The sequence below is a fragment of the Cololabis saira genome, chromosome 4 (genome assembly GCF_033807715.1).
Source record: "Cololabis saira isolate AMF1-May2022 chromosome 4, fColSai1.1, whole genome shotgun sequence".
NCBI classification, from domain to species: Eukaryota; Metazoa; Chordata; class Actinopteri; order Beloniformes; family Belonidae; genus Cololabis; species Cololabis saira.
The window spans coordinates 33,839,418-33,858,740 of NC_084590.1; the positions used below are offsets into that span (position 1 = coordinate 33,839,418).

General features: G+C 42.7%; 1 protein-coding gene across 3 annotated transcripts in view; it reads right to left on the bottom strand.

Annotated features, from left to right (window-relative positions):
- Positions 1-19,323, bottom strand: part of zgc:77784 (uncharacterized protein LOC402947 homolog) — an 83,634-nt gene that overhangs the window by 18,292 nt on the left and 46,019 nt on the right. For all 3 annotated transcript variants that reach the window (XM_061719545.1, XM_061719547.1, XM_061719544.1), the window contains 8 exons: positions 17,616-17,740; positions 15,697-15,868; positions 15,039-15,244; positions 10,871-10,952; positions 10,491-10,659; positions 1,657-1,823; positions 1,247-1,368; positions 807-1,023 (listed from right to left, as the gene is read on the bottom strand). In XM_061719545.1, the coding sequence (XP_061575529.1) occupies positions 807-1,023; positions 1,247-1,368; positions 1,657-1,823; positions 10,491-10,659; positions 10,871-10,952; positions 15,039-15,244; positions 15,697-15,868; positions 17,616-17,740 (1,260 nt within the window). The remainder of the gene's footprint in view (positions 1-806; positions 1,024-1,246; positions 1,369-1,656; positions 1,824-10,490; positions 10,660-10,870; positions 10,953-15,038; positions 15,245-15,696; positions 15,869-17,615; positions 17,741-19,323) is intronic.

A 19,323-nucleotide genomic window follows, 5' to 3' on the forward strand; every position in this document is an offset into this window, starting at 1 on the left:
TAAATAACTGTGCTTGACATGATTTAAATGAAATTGAAATAATCATGCTCGTCATTCAAAGCATTTCACTTCTCAAAAGCCCTTTTAACTGCTTTACCAATACATTTCAATGTGCCCAATGTTGCAGAATAATGCTAAATTATTAAATTAAAATACCCTGAGATTTTGAAAAATGTGCTAGTGCTCTTAACTGCCATTAGCAGTTAGCTTAGCTTAGCACAAAAAGTGAAAGAAGATGTAAGCAACTAGCATCGCTACATCTACCTGTAATTTCAATTAAATATGCAAAAACAAGAAAAAGCCGAGGCACTCAAGAAGTTAGAAAAATTAAAAGGCCTTTATTAAATCATGGCTTAGAAAAAGTTAAAATGCCTAGAAAAAGTTAAAATGCCAACATGTTTCGGCCATGTAGGCCTTCCTCAAGGCAGATAGCAAAGACGTTTCTTGTTTTTGTATCTTTTGGATCCCCATGCCGAAGAGCACCAGAAGTATACTCTTTTTTACACCCAGCAGCACTCCATGCATTTGTAGTTGCTTCAATTAAATATGGTTTAATTAAAGTACCATAGCCTCTTATGAGTTTTGCATATTATCACTATATTGCATTGCTATTCTTTAACCAAACAGGATAGTTTTGTTACTGTTTTCCCCCTACTTCCAGTTATGCTAAGCTATTATTTTTGTAGACAAATTGAAACCATACTTTTACAAAATAAAACGACAAATTACTCCTTTTAAAACAAACCATATTTTAGTTGTAGTTTTGTATGATGATTTTTGCAACAGTGGGTTTTTGCTTTGCTTACCCTCTTCAGGGGTACGCAGCAGCACCGTGAGGCTGTCGTGCCCCTGCAGCTCGTTGAAGTAAGGGCGGATCTTGACCTCGTACTCGCTGTCGCTCTGCAGATCTGACAACACCGTACTGTGGTCAGACGTGGCCTCTGCATCTTGGATCAACCAGGAGCTGCCAGCTGTTCGATAAAATATGCGGTAACCCTGAACAAACGGGGAGTGATGGGCAACCTAAAAAAAGGAAAATTGGCAAGACAAACAGACAAATTTCCCAATTACATCAGTAATCAATGCGGCAAAGCATGACCAGCAGCCTGCGTTTCTCAAGTTAATCTGTTTATGTCACGTACTGTTTACGGGAGCTTTTGAAGTTAATGAATGGAGAACAGCGTGTCCTCTGCACACTACAAGCCTACTTTAGAAATTTAAACCTTTTTTATCGAATTGAACTCACAGTCCAAGCGATCCTGGCGCTGGTAGGAGACAGAGCCACAGGCTTCTCCAGGAAGATGGACACCTCTCCCAGCTCTCTCTGCACCTGTCTGTGGTCCACACCCTCTTCTGTTGGACTCCCATCTGAAACCACCATCCCCAAAATAACATTATTCAGGTCAGGCCAGAAAACTTACTGATAAGCAGCCATTCAGGAAAAAAAAGAGAAAGAAACCTTGAAATTCAACATTGCTCAGGGCAGAAGAACATTGCACTGAGAAAGCAATCAATTACGACACTGCACTAAACCATGTAGCACATTATCTCTGGTCCACATAGAGTATCTCTAATTTCTTAATTCAAAAATGGAAACTGAAATGCAGAAGCAGTGGGACTCCAAAATGGTTTTTATTTTCTTTTTTAGTAACTCACCCTGCGTTCTGACTGGCTCAGAGATTGGACTAGGGTCACTGAGGCCATACGAGTTGACCGCTCTGACTATGAAGAGATAAACCGTGTTTGGAAAGAGTCCGACGACCGTGTGCCTCTCCTGCCTCACGTGATCCGCAACCGTTTGCCAGGTGCTTCCCACTGACTGGCTATGGGACAGAGAAAAATATAATTAGAATGAAGCCGTAATAATTAGGAAAAAAAAATCATTATCTAAATATATCAGCTCCCAGGAGTACAGTTAAAGCATGCACAACTGTACGACTGAGACGAAATGAGCGAGCCTGACTGTGCATAACTTATGTGCATGACTATTGAAGATTTTGAATCTTTATTATAAGGATGATAATCAAGCAGACACTTTCACTAGGCAATTACCATGCGTTTGTTGTTATTTTTATTCCAGTTATCTAAAATGTTATCTCGGGAAATACGGTTTTGATCACAAACACTTGGCTCTCTGCAGATTGCTTGATAACACACGGACTAACTTGAAAACAGCTAGTGCAACAGAGTGAAATCAAATGAAGTCACGGTGAAAATATTTGGCTTAAAAACTCATTAGAATTTGAAAACAGTGTGATATCTCAAAGCAAAGGTGCGAAATAAAGATCTTTATCACTAAAAATGTCTCTGCCAGTTACTTAACGTCAGGAAATGATTGTGGAGTGATAAGTAGGTACCCAAAGTCCACAATGTAAAACATCTGAGTCTAATGCACACTATACACACACACACATATATATATAAATACCATAGATTGTTGTTTGGATAAAAAAGCAGTTACATTTTTTTCCACACAATTATTTGAGGTTTTAATGAAATGTCTGAGTCATACTTTGGCCTAATTTACCACAGACATGGGAAGCAAAAGCTTCTCTTTCAACCCTGTCTATGTCGCTCCTCCAATACATGTTTGAGCAGTCGAGTTTGCAACTTGGCTTCCCTCTGTCACCCAAACCCACAGGGTTTGTTTCAGTTGAAATTCACATCAAGCTTTGTGGTACATATTTCTGAGGTACAGAAAATCTAAAGTTTAGTAAAAATGAGGAAAATGGACCAATCTATTCTGATCTGGATCTAAGACGTCACAATACACATCTTAAACGCTCACTGATTGAGAACTAACCAACCCTGGCCGCTCCAGAGTTCTGTTTTGTCAGAGTTTTTGAGTTGGTAATGATGTCAAACTCCAAAATAAATGCTCCCAACCACAGCAAAACCAATGTCTTCTTCCAGGCATTGGACCTGTACTATGATTGGTGCTATTCAGGCGCTCAGTGTCCTACCCAGGTACACTCTGGACATGACGGAGCTGGGATTGATCTGGCAACCGACGCTAGCCGGTTAGTCCATCTCAAGCACGGACAAAGAGAATAAAGATATGACTCATCAACCAGTTATTGTTTAGTTTAAAATAAGAAGGGAAACAGGAAAACGCATGAATAAAAAAAAAAAAAAAATGTCGACCCCTCCGGCCCCCAAAAACTCATCACGTTATTTTATATCTTGTTTGATTGATCATCACAAAAAACCTTTGCTAAGGGTCTCTTGGTGAACAGCTATTGAGCTTTTCATTTATCTCTCGACAAGAAAGTTGTAAGGTTAACTAAAGGTTATCACTGTACAGCTTCTTAAGTTTCTTTCCACCAGACATGAAAATTCTCAGTTCCTCTTTAACTTAAAATGTCATGATTTACCTTTTAACCCCGATGTCTGTTTCCTCCCACACACACTGTGTACAAACGTTCAAGTATCTGTCTAAAAATCCTCAATAAAAAGCTGATGCAAAAAAGGAACTACCGAAGCATTTCGTCAGGAGCATCCATAGAGAGCTGTGTTGCTCTGCAAAGCTCCGACTATTGCTTCCCCTTCTGCAGAGGCGCATTTTAAAAATCATTTCCAACAGTCTTTGGGGTCTTCCTTCGTCACGAACTGGGTTTGATCTCCAAATACACTGCAGATTATGTTTTTTTTCCTTCTTGAATTGCGACAGATTGACTCGTGAATGAATAAGATGAGGACAGAACAGCTTGTTGCTGCTGTACGTACAGATACTATCAAACAGCACGAGTATTGTTTAACATTTTTCACAACTTTGTGGAGGAGAAAATGGCAAAGTAATTACACCTAACAGGTCAAAGTTTTTTGTGTTTTTCATCGTCAGGGGTACTTTTCTCACCAAATTTTCTTCAGAAATGGAATTTTCGCCATTTGATTCGAGCCGAGCTGCATTTTAAATTGCCTCTCAAATCGAATTTACGGCAGCTGCTTTTCTATAAATACTTTGTCAAGATTTCTTGTTGGGCTTTAAATCAAAGACACAGATGTAGGCGATGCTGTGTATGGTGTACAAGAGGAGATGTGACAGCTGAAAAATGTGGGTTTACATTTCTCTCGGCATCTGAGGCTTTAAAAACACGCATTTCCCTACAGTTCGTAGGTGGGGCAGCATGCAGAGACTGGTGGAGCTTTCTTTCACATACATTTCTTTCTCCATTGAATGAAATGTAATTGTCTGTTTGCACCCTGTTCTATAGTCTTGACCGTGTAAAGACCGAACCCTCTGACTTGGCATGCAGGCCCTTCCTCCACGGCCCCAGGACAGATTGGAGCCACCATGCTGACCACTGCGGTAAGTGTTTCCTCTCTTATTAGCTCTCTGTCTCAATGCAGCCTCTGTTTGATCGTTAGAGCCACTATGACTCCCCTCTGGACATCCCTGCTAAACACTGAAGCAGCTAGTGTCACAGTTCAACCCCCTGGTGGGTTTTTACTGAACCGTTCCTCCCTTAGGCCCGCTAATGACTCCAAATGAAGTGGACTTTGTGATTGGCAAGCATCAGTCAGGCGGTGAGGCCTTAATCAGGCGTGGATGGTTTAGTGCAGTCCATCACCGGAGTTTAGCACATGGACACAGATGTATGTAAAAAAAAAAAAAAAAAAAAAACTTAGATAACGGTCCGTGTATCTTTTGGTCATTGGATTTTTCCATCATGAGTGGGAATCAAAAAACAAAAAACGATTGGTTTATTTGATTTTCCTTTTAAAACAAAAAACAAATATTGAATTACACTGCATTTTTTCTTTTTCTGTGTTAATATGATTTAACAAAGATTCAAAATACGCTTTTATTTTCGTTTTCTATTTCATATAAGAAAAATGAAATTACTAGTCAATAGGAACGAAAAAACGAACCAAAAACAACCGTTTATTCATATTCAGTGCAGTGTTTGGCGGGTGTGCCTGTGAGAACTGGGGTCCCTGGAGGTCCTGGAGAGCCAATGTCCCCGTAGCGCGAGGTGTCCCCGGCGAGCTGCAGTGTTTGGCGGGCTGTCTGTGAGTGTCCTGGGGTCCCTGGAGGTCCTGGAGAGCACAAGTCCCCGTACCGGGAGCTGTCCCCGGTCCTGGCCGGGATCAGTGCAGTGTTTGGCCGGTGTGCTTGTGAGAACTGGGGTCCCTGGAGGTCCAGGAGGCAAAGGGAACGCCCAAGTAGCCTACCCCCCGTACCGGGACGTGGTCCCGGTCTTGGCCGGGTGCAGTGCAGCGTTTGGCGGGCTGGGTGTGAGTGTCTGGAGTCTCTGGGTGCCTGGGTCCTGGTCCCGGGACTCGTGGGTCCCTGGGTCGGGTCCCGGGACTCGTGGGTCCCTGGGTCGGGTCCCGGGACTCGTGGGTCCCTGGGTCGGGTCCCGGGACTCGTAGGTCCCTGGGTCCTGGTCCCGGGACTCGTGGGTCCCTGGGTCCTGGTCCCGGGACTCGTGGGTCCCTGGGTCCTGGTCCCGGGACTCGTGGGTCCCTGGGTCCTGGTCCCGGGACTCGTGGGTCCCTGGGTCGGGTCCCGGGACTCGTGGGTCCCTGGGTCCTGGCCACTTTCGCCCGATTTTCAGACACTTTGGCCGGCTTTCGGCTTCCTTCGGGCCCGCCTCTGCGGCGCTGCTCCCCCCGACCACCGGGGGGCTGGCAGCGCCTCCCTCTCGGTAGCGAGACCGAGTCGACCCGTCCGCCCCAGGTGTCCCCCCACGGAGCCCCGCCGCCGCCGGGCAGGCCGACCTCCGACGTCGGCTGCCGCTCTGGCGGTTGTTGTTAGTCCTCCGGGAAAAACAATGTTTCTCAAACCCTACCACGCCGCAGACGGCTGAACCGGGCCCTGGATTGCCGGTCACCCCCAGCCCGAGCGGACCCACCCGCCCGCCCAGAAAACGGTGCGTCGAGGCGGGGCGAGGTTCCGGCCGCTCCCGAGGTCTCCCCGCACGGGGCTGCCGAGACCCGAGTCCCGTTGCTGGTGGATCGGAGGTCGGCCTGCCCGGCGGCGGCGGGGCTCCGTGGGGGGACACCTGGGGCGGACGGGTCGACTCGGTCTCGCTACCGAGAGGGAGGCGCTGCCAGCCCCCCGGTGGTCGGGGGGAGCAGCGCCGCAGAGGCGGGCCCGAAAGTGTCTGAAAATCGGGCGAAAGTGGCCAGGACCCAGGGACCCACGAGTCCCGGGACCCGACCCAGGGACCCACGAGTCCCGGGACCCGACCCAGGGACCCACGAGTCCCGGGACCCGACCCAGGGACCCACGAGTCCCGGGACCCGACCCAGGGACCCACGAGTCCCGGGACCAGGACCCAGGCACCCAGAGACCCCAGACACTCACACCCAGCCCGCCAAACGCTGCACTGCACCCGGCCAAGACCGGGACCACGTCCCGGTACGGGGGTAGGCTACTTGGGCGTTCCCTTTGCCTCCTGGACCTCCAGGGACCCCAGTTCTCACAAGCACACCGGCCAAACACTGCACTGATCCCGGCCAGGACCGGGGACAGCTCCCGGTACGGGGACTGGTGCTCTCCAGGACCTCCAGGGACCCCAGGACACTCACAGACAGCCCGCCAAACACTGCAGCTCGCCGGGGACACCTCGCGCTACGGGGACATTGGCTCTCCAGGACCTCCAGGGACCCCAGTTCTCACAAGCACACCCGCCAAACACTGCACTGAATATGAATAAACGGTTGTTTTTGGTTCGTTTTTTCGTTCCTGTTGACTAGTAATTTCATTTTTCTTATATGAAATAGAAAACGAAAATAAAAGCGTATTTTGAATCTTTGTTAAATCATATTAACACAGAAAAAGAAAAAATGTAGTGTAATTCAATATTTGTTTTTTGTTTTAAAAGGAAAATCAAATAAACCAATCGTTTTTTGTTTTTTGATTCCCACTCATGATGGAAAAATCCAATGACCAAAAGATACACGGACCGATAACACTAAGAAACACAGCTGATGTTTACGCTTTCATGATCAAACTTGTTTCTGTGTGTAATTATTACTGTGCATTTAATGCATGTTCTATTTTTCAGACGATCACGCAGCTCAGCAAAGGACAGAGGAAATTAACAGTCATTAACTCCACAGCAAATGCACAGCTGTACATTAAAACGCCGGCCACTTTTTTTATTTCACCAATCAGATGGTAGATTTGATGATGCTGAAGTCATTTTTCTGGATGTTGCAACAAAACAAAAAGCCTTTCATCTTTAAGAAAGACTAATTTACTCATTAGCATGCCCACCAAACAGTTTGGATTTCAATTTCATTTTAAATTTACGCTGAACATTCAAAAAAAAAAAAAGAAAAAGTCTAATGTTCTTTTCTCTATCTTTTGATGAAGAATATGATAAAGAATTCAAGCCAAATGGAGTGAAACAAGGCAATTACGATTTTCTTTTTCATGTATCCATAAGATTGACTGACTTTGTTAAATGTTTTTTTTTCTTTCTATACAGTAAAATCTTCCCAGATTGGTTACTCTGCATTCTTTCCAGCTGTCATAATGATATGCTCCAGTACGGCTGTGTTACCTAAGGCGTTAGAGCAAGGAAGTGTGAGATGCCCGGGAAAACTAAGCACGTTCTACACTGCCATCATTGTGGTGCGGGAACTACACCGCTCCAGACCGCAAGCGCCTGCAGAGAGTGAAAACAACTTAGAGGATTGTCTGGGCAGCACATCTATCATCGCAGAGCCTGCAGCACCCCTCCCATCCCCTGCGCACACTCTTGCCTCTCCTGCCATCTGGCAGAAGTAACAGGAGTGTGAGGTGCAGGACCTCCAGGCCAATGGAGAGTTTTTTACCAACAAACCATCAGACTTATGAAACAATACATTGTTAAAATGGGAGACAGACTAAAGACTTCTGCATGAATGAGGATCAACAGCTCATATTTTGGGAGTACGTGAGGCAAGATACAGGTCACGTGGTTCAGGGTTTCAATCCCCAGATGGCCTCTAACTTCAACTAAAGTTCATGTCACAAAATCTGAACATTCCTACACCCACATAAAAACCCACATTGCCAAATTACAAACACACATTTCTTCAATGAAACCAAACAAAGGCAGAACCTTTCTTTAATACGGTGGTTTACATACTGGGGGGATGGAGGTGTGCCCCCCACGGAGAGGTGGCATATGCTGCTGGGGAAAGTAGGAAGTCTATGTTGGATGAGCACCATGTAAACAAAGAGGCAAGAGTTTTCTGATACTATCACGATGACCTTTATTCGACAAAAAGTATGCTTGGATCCTTTCTTTCATGAAAAGCCCCCATCCTTCAGGATTGATTTTAAACTGTAGGGGGTGAAACGGGCTGGGAAAGTTTGATGACTCATTTAATTCTGGACCAAAATGATTTGCATACATAGACCTCCAAGCATCTCATCCTGTCATTTTCAGAGTGCCACATTCCTTGTTAAGCTTTGCTTTAGTGTTGTATTTAATTGTGCATGGTCCGATAGCAAAAGGAGGGCGAGATGTGAGCTAACAGAATTACAACTATCTCTTTACTATCATTCATCTATATATCTATTATCAGAAGACAGTTATAGGGATTTGTACAAGTCTTACATGAGAGCTCTGATGAAACTAATATATCGAAGGACTTTGACAAATTTTATCCTGGCAAACTGTAAGAACGAGGAGTCCCCTGATATGTGATGAAGATATTGCATTTTTGGTATTCCCATCAAACCATGTACATTATCTGCTCAGTTTCCAGTGACAAAGGAAGTGCGATAAGGAGGAATACAGCCCCATGTTTCCTCTAATCTGTACATGGATCTGTCCAGAAAGCTGAGACTGGATATACAAAAACAGATATATGTTGGGGAATTACTATTATCAACCATTTGATTTATGCAGATGACTTGCAGTCTTGTGTTCCGGTACCTTAGCAAATGATAAGAATCTACTGGAGTTATGGAGCACAATTTGATACAACTTTTCATCCTGAAAAGAGAAATGTGTGATTCTGACTGTTAAAACAAACGAAGATCATTAACTACATTTTCCTCCATTCTTTATGTTACATTAGGCACTAAGGGTGGTGAGCAAAGTAAGATATGTGGGCCACATACTCAGGGATGATCTGTGTGATGACTGTGACTGTCTACAGTGGCGGTGCACAAACCAATATGCCGGCACATAAATTTCATACAGGTGCAGTTGATGTTAGAACTGCCCTTTTTAGAGCCTACTACACTCCCTCCACCCGCTCATCTCTGGTGTAGTTATAGCAACAATGAAAATACATCAGGTGGCATTTAAAAATGCAGTCAGATAAGGACAAGTGCCCATCATATGTTTGTGACTCGTAATCTACCGTTCACAGATTTAACTCATTCTAAAAATCGAATTATATTGGTTGCCTTCCGCCTGTAATGAGCTGGGAGAAGCTCTGCCAGACCCCCGTGACCCTGTAAAAGATTAAGTGGTTATTGGATTGGATGGATGGATTGATAGATGGATGGATGGATTGATAGATGGATGGATGGATGGATCTGGAAGCATTGGAATAGATCTCTATGTATTTTAGTAGATGAGGACGTATGAGCTGTAATATTGGTATTTTTGTGTTGTCTTTGTTTCTTTTACTAATGTGAAATACTGAAATCAAGTTTTACTTTTGTTCTTATTTTGGGGATTTAAGTTGTGTTGGAGAGCTTAACTTGGCCCAACATTGACAAAAATCCATGCATACCAGGGCAACAAAGTCTAAAAACATTAATCCCCGAAGAATGGACCAAATCTGTCTTCCAGATTTGCAGCTTCAAAAATGTGAAAGCTAAGAATAATGCTTTCAATGAGTCATCAGAAATGATGCCTCTCTAAGGTTAAATGTTTTTAATGGAGACCAATAAATTAAATTTTAGGTGTATCTTTCAAACCAGAAAAAAATACATTTACCCGTATTTTCTGGACTATAAGCCGGTACTTTTTTCATAGGTTTTGAACCATGCGGCTTATACAAAGGTGCGGCTATTCTGTGGATTTTTCTTCCACCACTAGGGGGAGTGCTAACCGGAATTAGAATAAAAACTAAGACAAAATAAATGCAAAGAAGAATACACTACTTCTTCTTTAGCAGATAGAAGTAGAAGCAGATTTCAAACAGATAAATAGATAAATAAATACCGGTTATTTTCTCTTGGTTCTGTCCTGTTTTAATCAGCAAAGTTGCTGCCGTGTTAAAAGACACTGTTAGGAAAGGATCTATTTAGGTACAAACATGTACATCATTTACAGCTCAAAATCCTTCTGTACATGTAGTAAATATCTAATCTAACAACATAAATATCTGCGGCTTGCAGATCTTTTTTTCTAAATAGAGCGGATGCAGCTTATATACGGGTGCGGCTTATATATCTTTTTTTATTGTTTTTTTAAGAATGGAGCTGATGCGGCTTATAAACAGGTGCAGCTTATAGTCCAGAAAATACGGTACATGGAATGTAACCAAATACAAACGGAATCCTGATTCTGTTTGTTAAAACTCACCTGAAGGCCTCAATAATGTAGGAGGTGACGGCAGCCCCACCTTCATGAGGATTGGACTGCCAGATGAGGGTGACCGTGTTTTTGGTCACTTCAGTCACTACCGGTTTCTGCGGAGGTCCCGGGAGCTGGATGAACTCAGAAACTCTGGATCCCGAAGGCGCTCCGTCCTCTGTTACAAAAACAGGAGCCGATTCAGAAACGCACTTTTCTTCAACAGCTTGCCTCAAACCGGCGAGGAGTCTGTCTTGTTAGGGCAACAGATGGAGCTCTTATGAGGAACAACAGCGGACTGTGCAGCTTGATGAGCACAGAGGTGAGGTGTGAAAGCGACAGTGTGTGAAGTATAACAGAAAGACAGTGGAGGGTTTTGCTCTAAGTACCTCTGACAGTCAGCATCCCACTCCAGCTTGATTCGCCCGTGGCGCTGGATACCACACATGTGTACGTCCCGGAGTCTGTTTCCTGTTAAACAGAAGTAGAGCAAAAGTAAAGTAGAAGCTCTGAGAATAAAAGCATTGTTTTATTTTTTTAAGTACATTTTAAACCCTTTAAATGGACCGTGAGAGTGCAAAGTCTGAACCAACACAATGGACTTTTTTGTAAGATCGCTGATTGTCATTCTGATGCAAATAAAAGCAAAAAAACTAAATGAACAGAGAGAAAAATTGTCCTCTGCTACAACCAAACAGGTGTATGTGTATCCTGACGAACGTAGGATCAGGATGCACGCAGGTTCAGCCCCGTTGCGGCCTCCGCTGTCAGCTCAGAGGCACATCAACTTCCCCTCGTTCTGCCTTCGTCCCTCGCAAACAGGATAGAGATGCACTACAAAGGTGGAGCAGTTTTCCATGAAAACGGCTAAAGGCTTGTTTTATTTTGAGAGCTTATGTGGCATTGAGTAGTGAACTTTATTTGCTGCTTCTTTGATCAGTGACAGCCTTGTTGCAATAGTCTCCCCGGCACTGAGGCTGGAAAACCATTTTGGGGCTTTAGTTTCTTTCTTTTTTTCCCCCTCCAAATTTCCAAGATGAAACATTTGAAGAATTATTTGTTTCATAAGCAGTTGAAAACATCTCATACTTTCTTTGCATATCAAACATTCTGACTTCGCCACATGGCAAAATATTTTGCCTAGTTATTCACTCTCAGCTTAAATCACAGCATTTTGATGAACCTTTTTTTATATTTTTAGAAGCAATCATCTGTAGTTCTCACTGAAGAAGAGGCAACTAGAGGCTTATTTTAGCTCAATATAAACATAAATAGAGCAAACTGCTGAAATCAAGTGATACTGTACATCATGGGATTCACTATCAGAATGCTGGTTCGGATACTTTTTTGGCGGGGTCGGTAGCATTGTTTAAACTTAAAGACAACAAACTGCAGAAGGTCTATGGTTCTCCTGGCCCTCCGACCACATTCTGCACTATATTAAGAAAAAACTTAATTTAGGTAGAAAGAATATAAACACATGGATATGTCAATACTAGTTCCAAACATTATAGTCATACTTCATAATATCCATCTGACTGGGGTAGGTGCTGGCTATAAAACAATTACAATGATTAGATTTAAACAGGTCCCATATGGAAGTATGATGCAGTTAAGTTATCACATTGGATCATAACAATAACAGAATCTGTAACTTCTTAAAGATTTCATGAGGAGGTTTTCAGTGAGGAAGTACGGTATGTATTTTATACAGAAAATAAAAAGAAAAATAAGGAAATAAAATATAGGAATGCCATTGAGAAAGATGTTAACATTTAAATCGATTATTCTTTCTGTAATGATATAATTAGAAACTGCACTTCTGCTATGTTTTGTGTGTGCTAAGCAAACCCGCTGCTCTAAGAAAATACAGCAATTATGTCAGTGTACTCTCAGAATTACCACCAAATTTCTTGGAAATAATTTATGAAGGTGTTACAGCTAAATGGGCAATACCAGGGAAACATCAGGGGGGTAAAAACAAGCTGCAAACAACGCTGGTGCTTCTTTTCCTCGTTAAGGTAATGTGGTGTATTTAAACAGAGGAAATAAAACTTATGTGGAGTTTTCTGCTTTTGTGGGGTTATTTTTTTCTTTTGGGGGGGTCTCACTGAAAACAGCTGCCTGACACTGATGAGAGCAGAGAGAGACAACCAGGAAAGAAACACTGCAGGTCAGAAAAACTAAAAAAAAAAAAGAAAGAAAAAAAGAAGAGCAAGAGAGAGAGAGAGAGAGTTTACACATCAAAAGCTCAACAGAGCTGGGGGCAACTGCAGCGTTGTGTTACGATTCTCTGTAGGATTGTCACTGCAAGCAGCACCTTTTCTCCGCACGCACAGGACGATGATTCATTGTTGGAATAAAGACATTCACTCCGGCAGCTTTATGTAAATGACCCCGATAGTTCTTCAACTCTTCAAATTTAAACAGAATCCGTGCAAGCTGTCTATTACTTTAGTTTTTTATGGCGGTTTATTTTGCTACGATTTACATTTCTTCTGTTGCAGAGTAAAACAAACTCCAGATACACATCAAGAAAAAAAACCAACAAAAACCAATCCATCTGAAAGCCAGTCATGTTCAGCTGAGGTTAAAGCCGTACGTTGTTGGCCTCAGTTAAGGGACAAACTTCAAGCCAACGACAGCCAACAGCTCCATCACACTTTGTTTGTCTAAATCATTGTAGCGATAGCGGCTCGCTTGCAAAAACCAACCAGCACAAGCTCAGATGCTCGCAGAGCATTGAACACTTTCCCGTGGTAATAACCACAAGCGCTGCACATGTTAATTCAAGGGGATACTGATGGTTAACAGTTTACTTTGTTGTGTTGTCTGTGGTGGGACATGGAAACATCGCCCTCCTGGTGCTAACAGTGCTGCAACTGTTTGATCTCAGCATATTTTAATATGGCATAATCTTTGCCCTTTACAACATTGACCTTTTTACTGGAGTATTAGAAATCACAGTGGTACCTTGCATAGTGGCATTTTATGTGAATACGGTACCCTATAAACAAATTGTTCAGCTCAAACCTTTGATTGCTTTTTTGTCTTTTTTTGCATCTCAGTATTTTCTTGCTTCAGCGTTAACTCCTTACTCTAACAGTCACCGTGAAAGGGGCCTGTTGATTTATGCAGCGCTGCATTACTACATTAAGACTAGAGGCACACACCGAGGAGGATTTGTCCTTTTTTTCTGCCTCATTCTTGAAAGGCTGTACTGAGGAAGGCGGTTTTATATTCATAATTGATCATCTGTTGTTTGCAGGAGCGGAAGAAGGAAAACGCATTTGATGTTGTTTGGAACAACATGTCTCTGATGTGATGTTCTGCAAGAATACGCTCCGATATTTCAGTGTACTTAATGTCATAAAGCATTATTAATGACTATGAAATTCTTTTTTTTTATAAATCAATATAGTACAGTAACATTAAGTCAGAATAATTGAAACTGATTTTCAGACCAACAGTTGAATTCTTACATTCTAATGTAAATGCTTGTTTGACTTTTCAGTTCTTCCTGCCCCACAGAACCGATCTGAACCTGCCTGCCTGTTTACGTTACGAGCTGTATGTCGCTGCACGCTTAGCTGTTGGCCGTGACGATCGCTTGGCTCTGTCCTGGCCGAGCGCCAGCCTGCTGAACTTCCATCAGACCATATGAGATCATCCTCCGCAGTGTTGACCTCTGGCTAACAGACATCACGGCATGTGGGCAGGTGAAGTTTTTTTTTTTTTTTTCTTCTTAAGATGACTCCAACCACTGCTAAAATATTGATGGCCTTTAGGGGCAACTGCGGGGTAAATATTTTTAGTCCTTCACTCTTCATCTCCATTTCGCCTACTTTTTCCTGATGTCAACCTCTTCACGTCACACTAATGCATCTCTTCTCTTCCATTGAGCACACTGGCATGGCAGATTCCCCTTGGCTCTGAGGTGCACTGCACCAAACCTAAATGTCCCAAGTCTGCTGCTCATCACTGCTGGGAAACGAATACGCAAAGTCCAGCCGAGAGATTAAATAAAAAGCCAGTTAGATGATTAATAAGCAATCATGGGACAGTTAATGAAATTGATGCCTCCTTTGCAGTGTCCTGCATACACCCGCTGACCTCCAAATGGGGTCAGAACACAAAGACTCTACCCACTCCTTTCCCATCAAGGCAGAACACATTAGCATTTATAAACAAGTGCCTTCATTAACATTACAATTACTCACAGCATGAGCACATAATTGCACTGGAAAGATAATGCACGGCTTCAGAGAGACTGGTATTTGACATGCAGTCTCACCTTAATTTTTGCCAAGGAAAATGAAATTCCTGATTGAAATCAGATAAAATTTTGTCGCCTTCTGGGCTGCAGAGAAGGTGACAGGAGTTTGGAGATGAGACATTTTATTATTCTGTTCACTTTTTGTATTTTCTATCAGGACCTTTCTCCGTTTTCCTTGGTCAGGCTCCACAGCTCATCTCGTTCAAGTGCTTTCTGATAAATTTGCCACACAAACACACACGGACGTGCACACACAGACACACACACACACGAACACACACCTTTACATCTGTGATTTGTAACGTGCCATTTTCCATCAAGGTCAGCCGCAGTTTATTTCCCTGAAGCCTCTCTCCGTCCTTCTCCCACGAGATCGTCACTGTGGTACCTCTGACTACACGGCAGTGCAGCTGCACCGTTGCACCCTGGGACACGGTCTGGTTGGCCGGGCCCTGCCGAATGATGGGTGGGATGCGACCTGAAGGACCTGGTAGTGTGAGCAGACAGGACGCAGGCTGTTATGTCAGGAGCGTACTATTCTGGCCCAAATAGTAATACAAAAGGAGAGAAAGTGGACAAAAACACATTTGGAAGGCTTAAAAAAGGCTCACAGGAAATATGATTATGAACAGTAGTTGCCAGCTGTTCGAGTGCAAAAGGGTACAAACTGTTTAGATGCTTAGCAGGCAAAAAACAATAGGCTGAATACAGAGCAGAACAAAATGCATAAATCTGCTGTTTACAAGCAGACTGAGGAAGAACATTAAGGCTTAAATTCATTGCTCATCCAGCATGCGGTCCCTTACCGAGTCCTCTCTGGCTAAATGAGCCTTATTGTTGTGTTCTAATTAAGTAATTAATATGTTTCCTCTCATTAGCTGTTGATGTGCAATAAAGCTCTCCCAAGTGCACGCATGAGCTTGTGGATCAAAGTCTCACCTCCCTCCACCTCCAGCAGTGCCTTGGTCAACACGCTTCCTGCCACACTGATGGCCTGGCAAACATAAAAGCCTGAGTCCTCGGGGTGGACGTCCGTGATGGTCAGCTCTCCGCTCATGGAGACGGAGGAGCGGCCGGACTGGGAAGGTGGCTGGCCGGGAAACAGCAACATCTAAAGAAACAAATTCACATGAATTCCCACAGTAAACGGGGAAATTGTGCTTTCATTTATGTATTTGGAAACAATTTAGTAAAAAAAAAAAAACATGAAGAGAAGCTTGTGTTATCAGATTGCTTGAAAGCATAATTTTAGTTTCTGCCATTCTTTCTTTTTTTTTCTCCCCTCTATAGATTTCCACAAGGGTTTACGTCCCAAATTATTTCTTGGCACTTTCAACAGTCTGTCTTTTCCTTTGTAACAATACCTTTGTGCCACTGGATGCTTGCTTTGGGTTTTTTTTCTACTAAACTAAAAGTCGTTAGATCTCCTGGGAAACATTTTCTCTAAAATAATTTCACGTTTCTTTTTACAGTCAAGTAAATGAGTGGCAGCAAGACATCCACACAACATAATTAAGCCTCCGTCCTGTTTTGCTAAAAGCTGTATGTTCTTGTTCCTGTCTGTATCCACGAAACATTATCTGAGGACTGTTGTTCAAGAGTGAAACATCAATCTTTCTTTCAATAGTCTTCAATATCAGTATTTTCATTGGCATTTGCCCACAAAGCTCTTCTTGGATCAGGGTGGAGTGTAAGATGAGGTATGAAACCTCCATCTCAGATTAACCTTAAGCTCTTAAGATGCCTTGCTTTTTCCACAATCCGCATCAACCTTTGCAGACATCTTCTACTGAGTTTCTCCTCATTTTCACGTCTAAAAATCATCTTTACAGTTTCATCGCTGTGGAACTTTATGAACAGCTAAAAGATGGTCGCTTTCTTTTCTTCATGTTGTCAGACAGCTCTCTTGTCTCCTCCATGGTGAGAAAGAAATGTAAACTTAATTAGACTCAAATATCAAAAGAATAAAGACAACGCATTGCTTTGTTTTTGTTATTGTGGATGGTGACTTCCAGTAGCAGACGTTTAATAGCTGTCGCCCCCTGTTTTTCTGAAACCGGCACGGACGTGAACAAGGGGGAAGGGACGCGTCAGTCCATTCAACCATCCATTTCATTGCTCTAAGAGGCTTAGATTTCAGTAGACGGACCAAGGTTATAAGGCTATAGATAATCCTCCAAATACAGCGAAATGCTCTGCAAGCGGGCCAAGCCATGCCAAAAGCATCCTTCAGACTGAAGTTTATTCATATAAATTTGCAGATAAACAAGCGTCTGAGAGCGTCTGAAGCCGCACCTCTGAGTCACACGTCCCGGCAGCTAATTGAGCGATGCTCTATATATGTAGTTGGGGATGCAGTGAAAGCGGGGCAGTGCTTCTCTGCAGGTTTGCCCTGGAGAAGCGATTTCAGCACCTGGTGTGCTTCCAGCGAACCCTCCTTCTTTCACCTACTTTATTCCTCCACCCACATCCCCCTTCAGTGGGCTGGGATGGCAAACAGGAGAAGTTTCCCGTCAACATCATCTCTATTCATGCCACTGAGCTAAACTCAACATTGCTGTATTTTTGTCTGGGAAAAAAATAAAAAACTGTCTTGGAGGGAGTAAACAATGCATTAAGAAAAAAAAAAGTGTCATTATTAAATCAGACAAAACCGGATCATGCTGCGGTGGCTCATTCTCGCCTTTAAAATAAACGAGGTGTGAACCTCGGCTTTATGATATCAAAAGTTTTCAGAATCCTCACAGTCATAGTCAGTCTTTATGAGATTCATTAACGGGAATCTGCTGTCCTGGATGTCTCTGCTGCCGTGATATTTAGCACCTAAAGATGTCTCAAGCTTGGCTCTTGCGTCTTACCTGGCTGCCCTCTTTCTGCCAGAAGATGGCAGGTGGAGGGTTTCCTGTTGTGCCACATTGGAAGGTGATGCTCCTCCCCTGCGTGGCAATCTGGTCCCGGGGCTTTGTAGCGATCTGGGGTGGTACTGAAGGAGGAAAAGGAGAGCAAACCACCTGTTTAAAAGGCATTCCTCGGTTTTTGGGTTGTGTGAAAGTGTTCAATTATTTTACTTATGTGTAAGAAACAGCACAACAATAAACCAACAATACTTCAACCAGACTACAGAATGATAGGGGTGTAACGATACACTAATCTCACGATACGGTACGATACACGATATTGAGGTCACGATAACGATACGATACGATATTATAGCAGTATTTTTTAACAACCTTGATAGAGGAATATATGACTGGAAAAAATTGTCTTTTATTTGAAAGACACAAAATACAAAACAATGCTGTGCATTTGCCCTATTGTTACAGTTTGTAATGCTTTATAACTGTTTAAGTTTTAAAGAGAAAGCCAGGCCAACCATTTTCCACAAACTGAACTAAAAGTAAATGTCAGGTTTGCATTATGCATCTTCAGTTTCATACAAGTACAAATATTTTGCCACAAACTGAATAGTTTCTCTCAAGTATGATTTGACTTTTTTCTTTTCCAGAAATTTAACAACTAAAATTGAATAAATAAATACAAGTAAATAAATACATACAATTTTACATCATAAAACAGATTGATTCATGCTCACCTTATAAGTGTAAGAGGAGATTTATTTTTGTTAAGAAGGTTATTTTGGTAATTCAGGGTTCATTATTTTATAAATATATTCTTTATATTCTGTAAATCAGGGACTATAATTACACTAGTCAGTTTATCAGTTGTTAGTATGTTTTAGATTGGGCACACGCAGAAGTTGTCCCGTGTTTATCCTACTCACGACCCCAAAAAGGTTTAATTTAATAAGGTATGGCTTAACTCTACACCAGACTTACATAAGTAAAGGTTCAGAGCTGAAAACAGGACCGCAAAACGGGACTACTTTCTTCTGAGCGGAGTAAGATTTTGGTCCGCGCGGTCGCGGCTGCGGCCGCGGTCGGATGCGCGTTTCTAGTCAACACTTAGATTAATATTAATAACCCAATATAATAATTCGTGGCACGATATATTGTTACACCCCTACAGAATGATGAGCTTTTCAAATCAGATTGTAGTTACTATCATCCAGGGTGGGGGGGTTGTATCGTTATGCTGTCAGCAGTGATACATTAGTCAAAAGAGTAACTTTAAAGCCGCAGAGATGTGAGATGACTGATATCGTAGGACGAAAGAAAAAAAATCCTCTGTTTGGAACTGCCAACGCATATAAAGCTGTCGAGGCAATGTGAATTCAAAGGTGATGTGAAGGTGGAATAAAATGTCTGCGAATGGAGACAGAAAAGGTGGAAATGTATCAAGTTGCCCTCTGCTGCTGCGTTTTATGCTGATATTGATTGATATCTTTGTCCTTTGCTCTTAACAGGCAGGTTGTAAGAGTTTTCTCTTTAACCTTTTATGATTTTTTTTTTGAACTACCACTACACTCCCATCGCTCGCTCATCTTTAATGTGAGAGCCACCTCTGGGTCATCTGATTATACTGTATATATTATATATATATATAAAAAAAAGAAACAGAACATCACAGCACAAGCCAGCCTCGTTCCGGTGACATTCACTGCGTTAT